The 17560-nt window shown below is 43.2% G+C and overlaps 1 protein-coding gene across 17 annotated transcripts in view; it reads left to right on the forward strand.

Moving 5' to 3' along the window:
- Positions 1 to 17560, forward strand: part of CADPS (calcium dependent secretion activator) — a 465131-nt gene that overhangs the window by 409425 nt on the left and 38146 nt on the right. For all 17 annotated transcript variants that reach the window (XM_038565968.1, XM_038565965.1, XM_038565963.1 and 14 more), the window contains 2 exons: positions 9148 to 9180; positions 16376 to 16483. In XM_038565968.1, the coding sequence (XP_038421896.1) occupies positions 9148 to 9180; positions 16376 to 16483 (141 nt within the window). The remainder of the gene's footprint in view (positions 1 to 9147; positions 9181 to 16375; positions 16484 to 17560) is intronic.

Consider the following 17560-nt stretch of genomic DNA (forward strand, 5'->3'; position numbering starts at 1 on the left):
GTGATGGAGCATAATCAAACCAAGATCTGTATGACCCAAAGCCTCTACACCTTCCACAAAGTACATTCTCCCTTTCCCAGATCTCAGGTGGTCAGTAGGTAAGAAGTGGTTTTAGAATGACCCATCTTTTTCAGCACATCCACAGCTTGATGTAGTGGAAGGACTCTACATTTTCTAAACTGACCTAGGCTTGTACTCCAGTTCCACCAGTTACTGGTTCACTTCTTGCTGAGCCTCAGCATCCTTCTGAGCCTCAGCATCCTTCTGTGAAGCAGGAAAGGTGAAACAAACCTTTCTAGGCTCTATAGCGATGACTAATTGAGCTAATTATACATAAGGTGCCTAGTATAGTGCCCCATACATATGTGCTCAATAAATATCATTGAGAATCAGGTGAATATCAGGTCAGTCATTGATGTTTTTATAGCCAGGAGACCCAGGAATACCCAAATCCTATCCTAGACCATAGGGACATCCCCACAGCATCCTCCAGGAAACTACATGCAATGGATAAAAGTAAGGAAATATGCGGTAAAGAAACACCTTACTGAGCTTTGGTTGTCTATTGCTGCATAGCAAGCTATGGCAGAGTCGGTGGCCTAAAAGAATCATTTTATTTTGCTCACAATTTTGTGGGTCAGGAATCTGGGAAGAGCTCTGCTAGGAGACTCTTTGGTTCATGTGGCTTTAACTGGGGTCACTCTCTGGGCTGCACTTAGCAGCTGGCTGTGCTGGGCTGGGACTAGATGTCTGATAATTTGATGTGTCTTCATGTGGCTTCTTTCCACCGATATGGAGTCTCACCCTGATGATCTTTTCCACATGGCTTGGGCTTCTTGCAGCATGGTAGTCTCAGGATATTCACACTTACATGGCAGCTGGCTCTCAAGAGTAAGGAAGTAGAAGCTGCCAGCCCTTCTCAAGACTTGGCTCGATACCGGCATGGTGTCATCTCCATCATGTTCTGTTGGCCAGAACAGGCATAGGCCAGCCCAGACTCAAGGGGCATGGAGGAATAAACTCCACTTTTTCAATGAGGGAATGGCATGCCCATACAGGGAACAAAAATAAGTGATGACAAGCTTCTTTGGGAACAGGCTACCACATTGTGAACTGGGCTTTGGGTGCATATTCCAAGGCAGAGCACTCTACTCTGGCCCCCATGAGCAGAGTCAGAAATAGAATAAAAAAGGAAGAAATAGAATAAAAAAGAGAGTCCAGGCAAAGAAGTAAGAGAACCATACCTCTTACTGCAAGGTAGGTCACACACTGTTGCCTGAAGCAGGCAATACAGCTGGCTAGGAAACAACCCAACCAGTGCCCTGGACCCTGACCCATCAAATTAGCCCCTTGGCAGGTGGCAGGAAAAGAGAATATAAAATTCATAGTCAACGTGTATTGGACACAGACTATGTGCCAGGCCCTGTGCAAAGGTTTTTACATACATTAACTTGTTTAATCCTTAACATGCCGTAAATGAATCAATATAAATCAAATGCTTAGGGACGCCTGGGTGGCTCAGCAGTTTAGTGCCTCCCTTTGGCCCAGGGCATGATCCTGGAGACCTGGAATCGAGTCCCACATCGGGCTCCCTGCATGGAGCCTGCTTCTCCCTCTGCCTGTGTCTCTGCCTCTCTCTCTCTCTGTGTCTCTCATGAATAAATAAATAAAATCTTTGAAAAAAAAAAAAGAAAAAATAAATCAAATGCTTAGAATAGTGCCCTGTACATGTTAAACACTTTTAAAAGCTGTCTTTTTTTTTAACTAATGATTCATACAACCACTCTGTGAGGAGGTATTATTGTCACTATTTTCTAACAGGGAAGCTGATGCTTAGAAAAGTTAATTCCCTGGCCCACAACTGGCTGGTGATAGAACTAGATGCCAGCCTTGGTGTCTGACTCCTGCCCACCCTCACTTCTCACCCCTGCACTGTACTGTCCGTGCTGCATGAGAGCAAGAGACCTGTTCAGCCCTTCCCATAGTGGCAACAAATACCAGTTCCTTTTGCCTACACTTTTCTTCAATGTCTCTTTAAGACAGTTGTAACTTAAAAACCAACTGCAACACTAGAAACCTCTACCCTGGGTACTAAGAGTGCCATACTCAGAACTTCATTCGTTCAACAAATTTGTACTGAGCTGCTGCCATATATCAGGGAGTGTAGGCACTGAAGAGAGAGAAAGAGAAGTTCTTACTTTTCCTAGACATGAGGATGGTAATAGGTAATAAAACTCAACATAAGAGGGCAGCCCCGGTGGTGCAGCAGTTTAGCGCCGCCTGCATCCCGGGGTGTGATCCTGGAGACCCGGGATCGAGTCCCACGTCGGGCTCCCTGCATGGAGCCTGCTTCTCCCTCTGCCTGTCTCTGCCTCTCTCCCGCTCTGTGTCTCTCATGAATAAATAGGAAAATAAAATTTAAAAAAAAAAAAAAAAAAGGAAGGACTAGCATTGGTTCTTTTTAAAAAAAAACCTCAGCATAAGAGAGATGATTATTTTTTATAGATTTATTTATTTGAGAGAGAGCATGTGTATGTGCACACTCAGGCGAGTAGGAGGAGAAGTAGAGGGAGAGAATCTCAGACTCCTGACTGAGCGCAGAGTAGTGGAGCTCATCCCACGACCTATGAGATCATGACCTGAGCCAAAATCTAGAATCCAACCCTCAACCGACTGAGCCATCCAGATACCCTGAGAGATGATTATTTTATGTATAGCGGTGGCCTACATAACATTTTTACATACTGAACTGCCCCAACTTGCAAATAATAGTAATAATAATAATAATCTAGATCTCTATGATCACCTAGGTTAGAGAAATGGAGAAAGGCACAAAATAGCAATATAATCCTTGCAACAGAAATCTCAAAAGCCAAATGTTGACATAAATGTTGCTAGCCCCTTGAAGCAGTGGTGCCGTAGATAGTTTCTAGGCAAAGGCAGAGAAATCAGCTCGAAGCTCTTGTGAAGTCAGACAAGCTGGGGTGGCCTCAGCTCGTGCAGAGAATAAATCGTTTCCTTGGTTGGTGCTTTCTTTAGAGACCACGGGGAGAAAGGAGAGCTCAGGCAGTCACTAATGCAGTGGTATCTGTTCAGACTTCTTTTTTCTTCCATCTTTGAGTCTTACCCACCAGATTTCTGTTTGCAAAAAGGGCCTAATCCACTTTTTTTTTGTGCATTGATTTAATAGTATCAAACCCTGAGGTCCTCGTGGTCTGCACCTGGGTTGCTTTTTCCCCTAATGAAGCAAGAGAAGTGGTTTAAGCCCCCACCGTGCTCCCTATCAAAGCTACACAATGATTAACTCAGGTCCCCTTATTAGGACCAGGGAGAAGAAAATCCCTTAGTCATCAGCATTGTGAAAATCCCTGGATGGTGAATGTTCAATGAAAAGATTACCTTGGGCACCTGAAAAATAATGGAAAAGCTCAATAGAGAAACCATTAAGCCTGTCTACACACACTAAGTCAGGTGGAGGGTCGAGGTAATTAGCTGGGACATTCAGGCCAGAGAAAGTGTTTTGGACCTTCTGCCCTGGCTGAGTCAGGGCAGACAATTATTCAAATCCCTCGTACATTTTTCCCGGAAAAGCCATTTTAGGTTGTGTCTACACACACACACACACACACACACACACACACAGTAAGACTTAAATATGACTGCTCAATAAAAGTGGTTTATATTTGTTTGTTTCTTTTTAACTGAATAATAGGCAGTTTAACGGATGGGAGATCCAAAGCTTTAACTTCTTAGTGGCATGACTTTATGCCAAGTCTCTTCATCTATTTTAGCCTCGGTTTCTTCAACTGTAAAATGGAATCATTAATAGATTGCTATGAGGATTAAATATAACAAATGCAGTATTCCTGACTCATTGCCTGGCAAGTCGTAAGCACTCAGAAATGTTACTTATAGTTACTAGTTGTTGGATGGGCATGACTCATCCTGGGTTTGGAGAGACTGTGCACTTGGGGGCCAGGAATCATGGAGCAAATGCCTCCATCTACAGCCCCTGATGTGGTGCCTTGTACAGAGTAAGTGTTCTTTGCTTCGGGCATGTGAGAACATGAACAAGCTGTTCGCTGACAGGTTGTCTCCCTCCCATCAGCCTTGGTCTCCCTCAGGCTCTCCTACCATGTGTCTCTTTTTCCTGACCTCCTTTCCCAAAACTGGGAAAGCCCATCTTTGGGGTCAGGGGCAAGGGGGCAGGTGCCCATGGGGACTGCTGGAGAAGAGGTATTTCTCGTCCCCTTGGTGGGATGGTCAGAATGCAAGGATTTCGGGAAATGACATTTGGCTGAAGTCACAGTTCTTATCTTTCCCTTGAGGGCAATTGAGTGCCTGCTTAGAGGAGGTGCCAGACCAGGTATCTGGAGCAAATCCCTTCCCCTCCCCCTTACCTCCTGTGTCCCAGAACATATGGCTTGGTCCCAGAGAGCAGTAAGCATGTGTTATTGAATATAACTGAGTGCCTTGTCCTGGGAAACTGCCCTCTTATTCACGCCTAAGCTCAGCCATCCTGAGTTAGGGAACAGATCTTTGCTGTCTCCTCAAGGCTTTGAGGGTGAGTCTCTAGTATATAAGATGTTCACTGATTTGGCAGAAAGCATACCAAACTGAGAGCTCAGATACCTGCTGATAACCTGGGGAGATTCCAGCATCCATTTTATGGGGAGAAATTGCCCATGGGCTAGAAGTGAGGAGTGAAGTTGTCACCACCATCACCAGGACAAGGAGCATGCACTTCATTTATGCCAATAAGCCAATATTTCCAGTAACCACTAAGAAAAGTTACCTTTAATAGCTTTTACCCTGTACCAGACTGTCCTACACACTTAGATGGATTATATCATTCAATCCCTGCAGTATCCCTTTGAGTAATAGTATGATCATCCCATTTGCAAAGAAGGCTCAGAGAGGCTAAGTAACATGCTCAAAGTCACCAAGCTAGAAAATGGCAAAGCCAGACTTCTAACCCCACCGATGCTGAGTTCATCCTCCTAGCCACTTCACTAGGAAGAGTTTTTTTAAAGTGAAAATGAAGAAAACGGCACACACATCCACACACACTTTTGAGAAGATGGGAAAACACACATAATGACAAAATTCTATAGAATAGGTAGTGTTTTTAAAGGAATGTATGTTTTATTCATTAAAATAACACCTACATAACAACAGAAAAGTGTCTTGTGTAGATTGTAAGGCCTGTTGTTTATTTGATCTAGACACAGTGTCTGGTGAGCACTTGAATTCTCCTGACCCTTGGCAATAATTCTGAAGCCCTCATGAGTTGGAAGGATCTGGTCCTTCCTCTCAAAATACAGCTGGCAGTATCTACGGATACTGAAGCTAAATGTGATGTTTAAAGGCAGCACTGTTGACGTTAGGCAGGAATGGGTTCAGGAACCAGAGTTCTCTGATCCTGGCTTTGCCAATTTATTCACTCTGCTATATCTCAACGTTTACTATAAAAAGATAGAGCTGATGAAAGCTTCTCATCTCTTAAGGAGACTAGAGTCAGAACAGGGAGCAGCCTCCGAGGTAACCTGTCGCCGGGGAGGAAGGCCCACATCCAGAGTACCCTACACAGCTCCTGCTTGAGCTACTTGACCGTCAAAGACAACCAGTACCTGGATGGACTGAGAGGGCTATTTGAACCTTCTCCTGGGGCTCTTCACCTTACTCATCCAGTCTGATTCCATGCTCTAGAACCACCATGAAGAAGTTCAGTCTTTCCCCATGGAAGCTCCTTAATTAAGGCTCATGAGCGCTTCCTTTTCTAGGCAAGATATCTCCGCTTTCACTTCCCTTATAGAAGGCTTCTCTGTAGCCTCATCGTCAATCTCTTTCTTAAGGTTCAGAACCCAAAGTGATACACCACATGTTTCCAAATAATTATAGGACTACAATTTACTCTGAGCTATTTTTTCCTGTTACTGTGGGATGGGAGGAAGACCCATAAGACAATGTACCAGTCAGCGGTTTTATCCGGTAACAAATTGAAGGCTGGTGCCTGTAGGAGTGTGGATGGTTTTCATTCATGACATAGAGCTTGCCTGATCTTCCCAAACTGCCATGAAAGGAATAGAACTTGACTGGTGTCATTCTCTGAATCGAAACTGCATGTTGGTGGTAAATGGAGAGTAGGCGTGTTTAAAGGTTGATCATTTCAGCTGTAGCAAAACTCTTCCCAACTGCCAAGCACTGACTCCACAGAGTAAAGGAGGCAGTTTCTAGTTGACAAGAATGATTTTGCCAGCACCTGCCCCAACGACTTGAATTCCTGATGCTTGTATTCCTTTTGTACATTTCTACCATGGGTGAGGAGGTCAGGAGTTCCAAAGGAGAAATTGGGGCTCAGGAGACCACATTTGAGGGCTCCCTTCTCTGCCTTCTGGCCTAGATCAGGAGCAAATGAATTCTTACATTCTGTGGGTTTTAGAATTCTCAGTTATAAAAAGATATGCTTCATGGCCCCCCATTTTGCAGGGTGGCTCAAAGAAGAAAGTGTACATGAATATGCTTTGCAAGGCGAAAATCATCTAGGTGTTAGATATTATTGTGAGAGAGACTCAAGAGAAAAAGGCCACCTTCTTGCCCAAACTAAATTCTGCATCCAGAATGGACAGGAAAGATTTGGTGTTGGGGATTATTTAGTAGAAATGCTAATTGTGCAAAATCTGGAAAGCTTTCCTGATCTTCCTTTAATGGCCCAAAGTGCCCCTTCTCCTTTCACCCACCAGCCTTTGCAGGAGGTCAGCTTTCATGCTGACTCACGCAGTGGCTTGTCTATCTGGCCATTCCCCTGCTCATTCCTCAACTATCCTGACACCATCACTGGTCACTTGCTTTCTCTACTTCCTTCTGCACATTTTCCCCGATTGCCCTTTCTAAGCCAGGTACCAAGTGAGTCACTGGGGGGACAGCTGTGAGAAGACGCGACATTCTGTGAGAGACAGACATTGCACAAAATTACTGAATTACAGTTGCAGTCAGTGCTGCAAAGCAAGATGGTAGGGTTCCCAGAGAACCTCTAACAGGAGAGTCAAGGAATTAATCTTGGGTGCTGGTGATGGTTCCAGATGTTTGGATGGAATGCCCTCTTAATAATCAACTATTTGATGTGTGTGATCAGCACTTTAAAGTTTATGAAGCACTTTGGCATATGGTTTTTTTGCTAAGTCAGACTCTCAGCCCTGCAAAGTACACAGAGTTATCACCCTATGCTAGAAACCAAGGCTGTGGGACTTGATGTGACGATCTCAGGGTCAACCAGTTCTGCCACTTGCAGAATTTTTGGCTCTTAATCCTGGGTTCCTGCCACCCAACCCTATTGGTTTACTGGCTTCTCTCCCTTGGGAGTCAGTATTGTGAAAAGTAGCTTTGAGAAAAAGAGCAATAAAGGGAAATGCTCCTCTGGATACTTTCCTGGCAGACATGTGGGTAGAAGCTGTGATTCCTTTTTTTTTTTTTTTTAAGACTTCATTTATTTATTCATGAGAGACCAGAGAGAGAGAGAGGCAGAGACACAGGCAGAGGGAGAGCAGACTCCACGCAGGGAGCCTGACGTGGGACTTGATCCTGGGTCTCCAGGATCACGCTCTGGGCTGAAGGTGGCGCCGAACCGCTGAGCCACCTGGGGCTGCCCAAAGCTGTGATTCCTGATACTGGTCTCAGCCAAATGGCAAGAGGAAGCCTACCTGGGATGTGAAAGATGTCCTAACTGCTTTGTGTGCATCGCAGTCTTTGTAGTTTCCAATAAGACTAAAAACCCACTCTGACCCCAAACGTAGCCTGTTGGTCTTACCTGTGCCTGGAGAAACATGACCTGAGTCCAAATGAGACACACAGAATACCAGACAGACTCCCATAGGTTTTATTCCTCAAACGCAGCTATGCATTGACTTCTCTCAGCACACAGAGCCCACCCGCATTTGCTTAGGAATCGATCACCTTAGCTATCATTCGTTTCTTGCCTACTATATCCCAGAACTTTGTGTGCATTCACCTACCGATCACCCAGCTGAAGTACGTATCTATTGGTAGCTGCATTTTGCCAATGAGTAACTGAGACCCAGACATGAAGTAACTTGCCAAAGGTCACGCAGCCTGTAAGTCATAGAGCCTGGATTTGAACTCAGATCTGACTCTAGATTTCATGCTCTCACACGCACAAGCTCTCCCCTCAAAACTGCAAATAAATTTCATAGCCACTTCCTGCACTTCCCATCCAAGTTTTGTAGTATTTAAAACCAGGAGTCAAGGACAGCTGGGTGGCTGTTGATTAAACATCTGATTTTGACTCAGGTCATGGTCTCAGGGTCCTGGAATTGAGCCCCACACTGCCACCATTGGACTCCCTGCTCATTAGGGAGGCTGCTTCTCCTTTTCCCCCTCCCCCTGCTTGTGCTCACTCTGTCTCTCTCAAATAAATAAATAAAATTAAAAAAAAAAAACACAGGTGACAAAATAGCAGCCTTGGTACAGGCTTTAAAAGGTTCTGGTATCTTCTCAACCCCACCCACAGATACCTATCACCCTCTGGATTAAGGAAACCCACCCACCACATCCCTTCCTCTTGCAAACACTTTACTGAAACTCAAGGATTCCATTACAACAAATCTATAGCCAAATGACAAAAAGACCCCAGGTACAAGAAGTCATAGCAGCCTTAGTTGCTTTTCTAGACTAGCAAGCTCTCCACTAATCAGTTTCAGTTTAGCTAGAGTCACTTTTCTCCTTTTTAATGGGACAGAGAAAACGCAAAACTCCCACACTAGCCACAGGATCCCAATCAGTAAAAATTTTCTTCTTTCTTTCTTTCTTTCTTTCTTTCTTTCTTTCTTTCTTTCTTTCTTTCTTTCTTTCTTTCTTTCTTTCTCTCTTTCCCTATCTCTCTCTCTCCTTCCCTTCCTTCCTCCCTTCCTTCCCTCTCTATCCCTCTCTCTTTTCTCTCTTTCTCTTCAAAGCAGTGGCTATGGCTTGGGGAAGAAAATAGCCATCACATTTTTTTTAGTACCCTCTGTGTTTCCCGGTCACCTCAGTGTGCCAGTGGATTGTGTTAACTGATGACGACACACAGCACCGAGCTGTGGACAATGAAACATAAACACCAGCCTCACTTCCTCCCTCTTCTTTCCTCCTTAGGTGAAGGCAGCTTCCAAATATGTGGATGTACCTGTGAGTATTCAAAAATTGTTTTTGTGGGGGTTTTTGGCTTTCATGAGAAATTTAATGCTGCTGTTTTCATTAGTTGCTGCTAAATTGCATATTCCTGACTTGAATCATCAGAAAGAGAGAAGCCAAGAATATTTCATGCTAAAACTTTTTTCAGGTGAGAAGAGAGTATGGTTTCTTTCATGAAGAAGAGAGGTCTTATTCGAGGGTAAACCCGTTTGCCTTTCATTTCATTTTTCTTGGTTTCTCTGGTACAGTTCATTCTGTTATCATCCTGCCCTACCTCCCCTCTGCGTGCACACCTTGGGAGTAGCTCCTGGCTAGGAGCTAGAAATTTGCACAAGGGTACCAGTATTTTTTTTAAACAAATAAATTCTGAATTTGTTCATTTTGGGGTCAATTCTGCAATTGTTTTAAGGAAACCTTACAAAACTGTTTATAATTAGTGCAGACCTCATTAATGAAGAGAGCTCTCAAAGTTCACAGATAAAGCACTTGTGGTTGCCCAAAATTTACATTTAAATTGAGGTTAAGTACTACACATGAATGCTGGAGTGTGGGATTACCTGTGATAAGTCAGGATACATTTATAGACAGACTTTGCCCTGCCTATTAGCAAAATAAAATTGGAGAGATTTAAATATATTCCAATAAAGGGGAAAAGAAAATGATTCTGTTTCTCCATTTCTAACAAAAGAGGTGTGAGTCTATTATAAAATATTAAATTTAGAGAGCTTATCTCAACAGCCACCAAGGGTCTTGAACTGAACGTTTCTCATTCTGAACGTGGTTAAGTACCCTCCTTGTTCAAATACTTATTTGTTAAAATTTGTTTTTTTCTAAAAGGATTTATATTAACATTTAAATTCATTTCCCCAGGAAGCTAAGTGTGTAATGGTTTATTGGCTTATTTCTCAAAGGATGGCAAAATGGAAAATTGGAATGAATTTAGCATTAGCATATATTTTGTTTGTTTAATGAAAGAATGTACAATCAATAATTATGCTTTGAATTTATATAATGCTTCTCATCGAGGGACCTCAGACTCCTTCACCCAGATAGTCTTTATAATGGAGAAGAGAAAAAGCTCTCACATAACTGCACCAAGGAGAGGCGTTAAGTAATTTATTTTCCCAAGCCCCAAAGTATAAACTTTCAGTTCACAGGGAGCAAACTACTCAAATTCTCTGGGCCTGTTTCTCCATCCTTAAAATAGAGGTAATAATACCCAAGTCACGGGCTTGCTGTGTAGATTAAATGACACATATATATGGGACTCTCAGCACCATACCTGGCCCTCCCTGGATATCTCAGCAACAGGGGGCCCTCGGGCAGAGGGAAGGGGGTGCCCAGGGAGGAATGGGTGGGGAGGGATGATGAATTTGCTGATGGCAGCCCGGACCTGCACTGGTCTTCAGCAGTAAGAGGAATTGAAATTCTAGGCTCCCAACCCAACGATCTGGTGGCTGAGGTCATTTTCTTTTTTTTTTTTTTTTTTTTTTAAATTTTTATTTATGATAGTCACAGAGAGAGAGAGAGAGAGAGAGAGAGAGAGGCAGAGACACAGGCAGAGGGAGAAGCAGGCTCCATGCACCGGGAGCCCGATGTGGGATTCGATCCTGGGACTCGGGATTCGATCCTGGGACTCCAGGATCGCGCCCTGGGCCAAAGGCAGGAGCCAAACCGCTGCGCCACCCAGGGATCCCCCTGAGGTCATTTTCTATAAGCCTCCGGGTCAAAGGGAGCTATCACCAGTGAGGTTTGAACAGGTGCCCAGTAGGCAAGACCCAAATACCTGGAGAAACTGGCAATCATGACTATCAGCTGAAATTACTGGGAGGTCAACTATTCGGGGAGGCCAAAAAGGTGAAATATTGGCGATTTCATGTGAGGTTCAAACTCATTCCTACAAACCAGGTTTCGGTTTATTGTAAAGATAAGAAAAAGAAAGAAAAAGGACTCTACATCTACATGAAAGGGAACAAAAATGCATTCGCAGAGTTTACACCCTTTAGGGAGACAGAAGAAAATGATGCATGTTCCAATGTGTGATACATTTACCACTGTTGATATATGATAAAATAATTGCAGTTGCAACCAAACCCCATAAAGCATTCACTGCATGCTAGGCACTGTTCTAAGCACGTTACATTTAATCTCGACAGCAACCTCACTTTATTTTCTTAAGACTTTTTTTTTTTAAAGATTTTATTTATTTATTCATGAGATGCAGACACATAGGCAGAGGAATGAGAAGCAGGCTTTGTGCAGGGAGCCCGATGTGGGACTCAATCCCAGGAATCCAGGATCACGCCCTGAGCCAAAGGCAGATGCTCAACCATTGAGCCACACAGGCATCCCAGCAACCTCACTTTAAAGATGAGGAAACAGAGGCACCGCATTGTTAACTTGCTTAGGGTCTCCTGGTTAGTAAATGGCAGAGCTGAGAGTTAAACCAGTCCTATTAAACACGATGCCATCTGCAAGGTGATTTTAGTGCATAGACAAACATCTTTCTTAGGATAATTGACTATCTAATAACTATTAGAAAAAATGCAGTTAGCACATCAAACCCATGATTTCACCAATTATTATGGCCTAGGACAAAGGTAGACTTTAAAATTAAGTCGATTAACATGTATTTTTTTTTAACCAAATAATATTATAATGAGAATATTGTGTTTTAGTAAATGAACAATTTTATAGAAAATAATAGTACATAATACATATATATCCTATGTATACATCATTTACATAAGGTAAATAATAGTAATCATTTATTTCTCAAAACAACCGTAATGGCAGGGGTAGGGGTGGATTAATACCTGCTTCACAAGTGAGGAAATTGAGGCAAGGTGGGGTTAAAAGCCTGCCCAAGATCACCTGGCTAGTAAGTCAGAGAGTGAGGATTTAAGTGCCAACAGTTTGACTCTGGAAAGCTTGCTAGCACTGCCATCCAAGAGTCAATTGTGCGCTCTTTCCAACTCTGCCTTCAGTCGGGACACATTGGTAGCTTGAACTTAGCCATGGAGGGAATATTTACACCCTGGAAATTGGCAGGTACTACAAATCAAGATTTGTTGTTTTGTTCTGTTTTGTTGTCTCTATTTTCTGTTTCGAAGAGCCAGTGTCCCAGCACACCAGCGACTCTCACTTATTAGATCAGTAGTCCTCACACCAGGACGCTCAGTGTTAATACTTTGTGATGTTTCTTGATTTGTCTTCGTTTTTGTTTTGTTTTGTTTTTAAATAGGGATTTCCAGCGCCTTGGGCCCAGAGATTGTGCTTCAGTAGTTCTGGGGTGGAGCCTGGAAATCTCTCTCTAAAGAGTTGATCTGTGGCACAAGTTTGGGAACCACTAGACTAATTCAGTGAGCCTAGACCTTGGCTACATGTTGGAAACACCTGGGGAGCTTTTACAAGTATGAATGCCAGGTTGCCTGCCAAATTAAAACAATCTCTGGAGTGTGGGGTCTCATGTTAGTATTGTTTAAACCTCCACAGATCCTTCGCATTTGCAGCCAGGTTTAACAACCATGGATAAAATCATCTCCCCAAGTTGTTTCTGGCTCAGAAGTCTATGAGTTCATCTGTGTTGCCCTGTGAGGTTTTTGGCACGCAGTTTATTGGTTTAGTTCCTTGCAGGGTACTAGTAGTTAGTTACATTAGAGATTTGTCTCTTAATTATCCACACTACTGGAAAGAAGTGCTGTTACCAGTCATTCAAAACATTGCATAATCCCAAAGCCTATCTCTTTGTCTTCCAGGTAGTATTTGACCCTTTGGTATACATAGCAGATTTGCATTTCTAATTAGGGTTTGCTTAGGTTAGTGAAAATTTAAATTTGTTTCCAACCTCAAAAGTACCTGGTAGGGGCAAGCGAGGATTAAAATGCCCTATTTGTCCTAAGCTACAGAGTGGCTTCTTCACAAATGATCTCTTCCACACGTGGATGGAGTTAAGTACACGGAGACCTTTCTTTGTTTTACATGTTTTCTAAAATCCACATCCTATTCCATCAGCCTGTCGAAGCCACATTTAAAATAAATAAGGTGAGGTAGGAAACACCATCACCTAAAGATTTTCCCACTGTGTTCAGAGAGCAATATGGTATAAAGCCTAACGTATCTAATAACAACAGTTGTTTAGCCAAGAATATTTTCCATCTCTAACTGCAAGTTAGCTTGTTTGTCTGGGAACAGTCTGTATTTTAATCATTTTGTTTGGAAATCTACCTGGACTTCATCACACATCCTTCTCTGCCTTTGTAAATACAGAACAGACTGCACTTCAACCACTGTGACGTTGTCTTTCCCCAGTAGCCACCCAGTGACCCGCTCCCCATAGAGGTATCAGGGCAGCTTGTCTCTGCCCTCGAGAGACCCAGATTCCAGTGGTTGGGGAGTCTCTAGGGCTGGTACTGCCCTTTGCCCAGGGGGGTCAGGAAAAGTGATATCACTCTGTTGTCTGCACACCTGTTTCAAACAATGACCCTCTTCTCCCTTCCTGGCCCACCAAAATGGGAAAAGCAAACTTGTTAGATTTGGATGTACAGCTGGTGAGAAAGGAAGAAGGTTGTGAGAGGAGGCCTAGGGACTTTATTATGAGAAAACCGCATACGTTGGCGTGCAGAGACTTTGTCATCTTTATTTTGATGTTGGTTCCTCTGAAGCCCCTTTTTCCTTCTTGGTTCCAAAGTAGATTCCAAAGGTAGGTAAGGCTATAAGGTGATATATTATTGGGGGCCAGGTGGGGAGGGGAATCATTGTGGCTCATGTTTGTATAGCAGTTTATGGCTTTTAAGGCATTTTGACATACGTTATTTTAACTGATGATCATAACAACCCCTGAAGGTAAGTAGGAGAGCTATTATTTTTTTTTTAAAGATGTTATATTTATCCATGAGAGACTCAGAGAGAGGCAGACATAGGCAGAAGGAGGAGAAGCAGGCTCCGTGCAGGAGCCTGATGTGGGACTCGATCCCAGGACCCTGGGACCTTGTCCTAAGCCACTGAGCCACTCAGGCGTCCCAGGAGAGCTATTATTAATCCCATTTTACACATGGTGTAACTAAGACCCAGAGAAACTTAAATGATTTTCTCAAGTTCCAATTGGTGGGGGAATCTAATAAAATCCACACAGTATGACTAAAGAGCTTACAAAAAGAAATAGGAAAGGGGCTTATTCATTCATGAGTTTGTTCATTCTGCTAATATTTACTGAGCACCTACTATGTGCCAGGCATCATTCTGTGTGCTGAGGATACACTAGAAAAGAGATTAAACGGAGCCCCTATATTTGTGGAGCTATGTTCTAATGAGAGAAGACAGAAAGCAAATACACAGCACAATGTCGGATATTGGTACACATGAAGAAGAAAACTAAAACGGAGTCAAATGGTAGTGAACCATGGAGGTTTTTAACTACCTAGGTGAGATGAACCACGCTGATTTTTTTAAATCAGTTTTTAAAACGTAAATGCCCCTTTGACGACAGTAAATTTTGCAGAAAGAGAAGGAGTGGTGAATATATAACCATTATTGTAGGTTCCTAACGTTGCAGGTTACTGATAGGCCTGCCGAATTGAGCTTTGAATGTTAGCTCTAAGATGGCTGCATGTGTCCAGGAAAAGGCCATAGCTGCCTCAAGAATCACCAGGGAAGAAATGGAAACAGTACTAATAAGTTTCTCAAGTCCCCCCAGGTAGGGGTCCCCATTCCCTGCAGAGAATGCCCTTTGATGTGGGGCTGCCAAGGGAGAGGAGGCGCGAGGGGCCAGTTTAGAACTGATATCTATCACTTACATCTCATTGGAGAACCTCTATTGTTTCGTATCATAAAGCTGCAACAATTATAGGACCATCACTGGAACCTGCTCAATCCATTCGCTGAAAATTGCTTGAAAGTGTAACAGTTGACTACTGTGCCTTTGGATTGTCCTCATTGTTTTTCAAATTAATACCTTGTCATTGTTTCAGCAGGTGTTAAGAAATGTTACTAGCATCCCAGGGGCCAAGCATTGGCCCTTTCCTTGATAATTGTTTGCTTTGTATCACCAAAAAAAAAAAAAAAAAAAAAAAATACAGTCCTACTGTTTCCAAACCTTCCTCATTTTCACCCTGGAAATTACACAGAAGTGTTAACTAACTTCAATTTGCAGTGCCTGACAGTCACGTCTTGTAGAGAAATGATACTTTGTGATCTAAGGTAAATCACAGTAATGAAAACTAATCTTGTTTAGTTATTAGCAAACATACATGTCTACTGTGGAAATTTAAGGGGGTTGTGGCAGCTCTCCTGATGACCCATATTACAGTGTTTTAATAGGTTTCTTTGGAGATAACTTTGATTACGACATCTCAAGCAGTGTGCATTCCGAGCCCCCCCCCGCTCCCCGCCCTTTTTTGTTATCTTCTTACAATAAATTATTTCCTAACTCTGGCTGAACCACCTGCTTACCTTTCCAGAAAATCTAATTTATTTAAAAATCAAATCCTTCGTCTTCCTTCCCACCTCCCATTTTGTAAAATTTTTGGACCATAAACCTGCACTGGGAAGCAAAGACAAATAAATGGTTAAACGTCTCCTCTGAGTAGACTGATTAGGAAATATTCACTCCATGCTCAGGTTCAAGTATTCCTCCCACTTGCCCCCACACCCACCCCCACCACCGCCCAAAATGTGGCTTCGGTAGGAGGGGGCGTACACTGAAATATAATTTCTTTACTTAGCATTTTCTCAATTTTCTAAAGAGGAAAAGAAGATCGAGGAAGGCTGTCACCTTTCCAATGTTATATTAAGGACAGACAGTGGAAGACAGAGTATGTTTGGGTATTCTTAAATGGGGATTTCAATCCAAAGAAAAGCCAGAGAATGTCTCTGGGTTATCCAGTGACGATTTATCCATTATAGTATATATGCCGGAAAAAAAATTAATAGTAGAAAAATATCTATAAAACCCTGTAATCCCAACTCTCTTCTTAGCCAGGTTTGATTCCTGGAAAGAGCAGGAGGCTCAAATACCAGTTCCTACCAGTCCAGGCTGTAGATAGCTATACAGTGAACTGCGAATAGCTTCAGATCCCAGCAAAGGCAATGTGGGGTGGGGTGGGCTGGGGTGGGGAGACTAAGCTGTATGAGTAATCAAGGAAGTCACTGTCTGAAAATTCCATTTTCATGTTTTCCTGTTTCTTTGCAGAAACCCGGGATGGACGTGGCCGACGCCTATGTGACTTTCGTCCGCCACTCTCAGGATGTCCTCCGTGATAAGGTCAATGAGGAGATGTATATAGAAAGGTTATTTGATGTAAGTAAATGCCTTCTCCTCCTTGAAGACCAAGGAGGAGACCCTCCAAAATGTGACAAAATAAGAGACAGGAGGATAAGTCACATTTTGAGAACATGGATTGGTCCTGATTCAAGCAATATCTTTTCCTTTCCCTCTGCCTTAGGCTCTTATCTGTCCTGTGTCTGTTCCGAACCCACTCTTGGTGTGGCCGTGTCTCAGTCCCAATCTGTGTGATACGTAGGACGGCACACAGCCTCTCAGCAAGCAGCCTCGTTTCTGCACGAAGCTTGTGAGGCAGCTTTCTGTAACTGGCAAAGACCTTTCTTGGTCATGGTTCTCCTCCTTGCAATCTGGCCTTGCTTTAGGGACGTGTCCTCGTCCGGGAGTGGTACCTCCCTGACCCCAGCCATGGCTTGCAGATGTGCAGGAAGTGTTGCATTGTTCTCACTTCAAAGATGATTCCGATTCTGGAAGACTGGAAATGCTTAGTTAGCCCCGGGTTTTGGCAAACACTTGTGCCAGAGTTGCTCAGTCAGTGAGTGTGGTTTTTAAACTCGGGTGCCCTCTGCCCACCCACCCACTTGAAAACTTGGGAGGCAGGTATGCAAAGAGCAGGTACATCAGGCACCCAGACCCAGACCCACACGGAACTGGAGAAAATGCAGATTTCTGAGGGTTAATTGTTATCAGGCAATCTTATTTCCACTGTGACTACATCTGCACTTCCAAAGCAAGCCACTGAGGCAAAAAGAAAAAAAAAAAAAAAAGGAATCTGCTTTGGTCTCAAACCACCCGCCTCTTTCAGGCCAAAGCAGATGGGGCTGCCTAATTTAGCCAGATATTTTGCTTCAAGTTTCCACTGAATTTGCCAGTGTAGACCCGGCCAGAGTGCATGGAAGCTGACGTACTTGTCTCCGCGTGGCTCTAATTGTGCAGCCTACTTCTGTCTCGTGAAGCGTGAGCTCCTTCTGTCCAGGTTTTCGTATATTTTTAGTGCCAGCCCGAACATTAATGTTTTGGTCTACTATGGAATCCGTGTTTCTATATTTTTTCTGTGATTGTGTTCAGCAATTTACATTGAGTTTGTGTGTATGT

Source organism: Canis lupus, chromosome 20, assembly GCF_011100685.1.
Source record: "Canis lupus familiaris isolate Mischka breed German Shepherd chromosome 20, alternate assembly UU_Cfam_GSD_1.0, whole genome shotgun sequence".
NCBI classification, from domain to species: domain Eukaryota; kingdom Metazoa; phylum Chordata; class Mammalia; order Carnivora; family Canidae; genus Canis; species Canis lupus.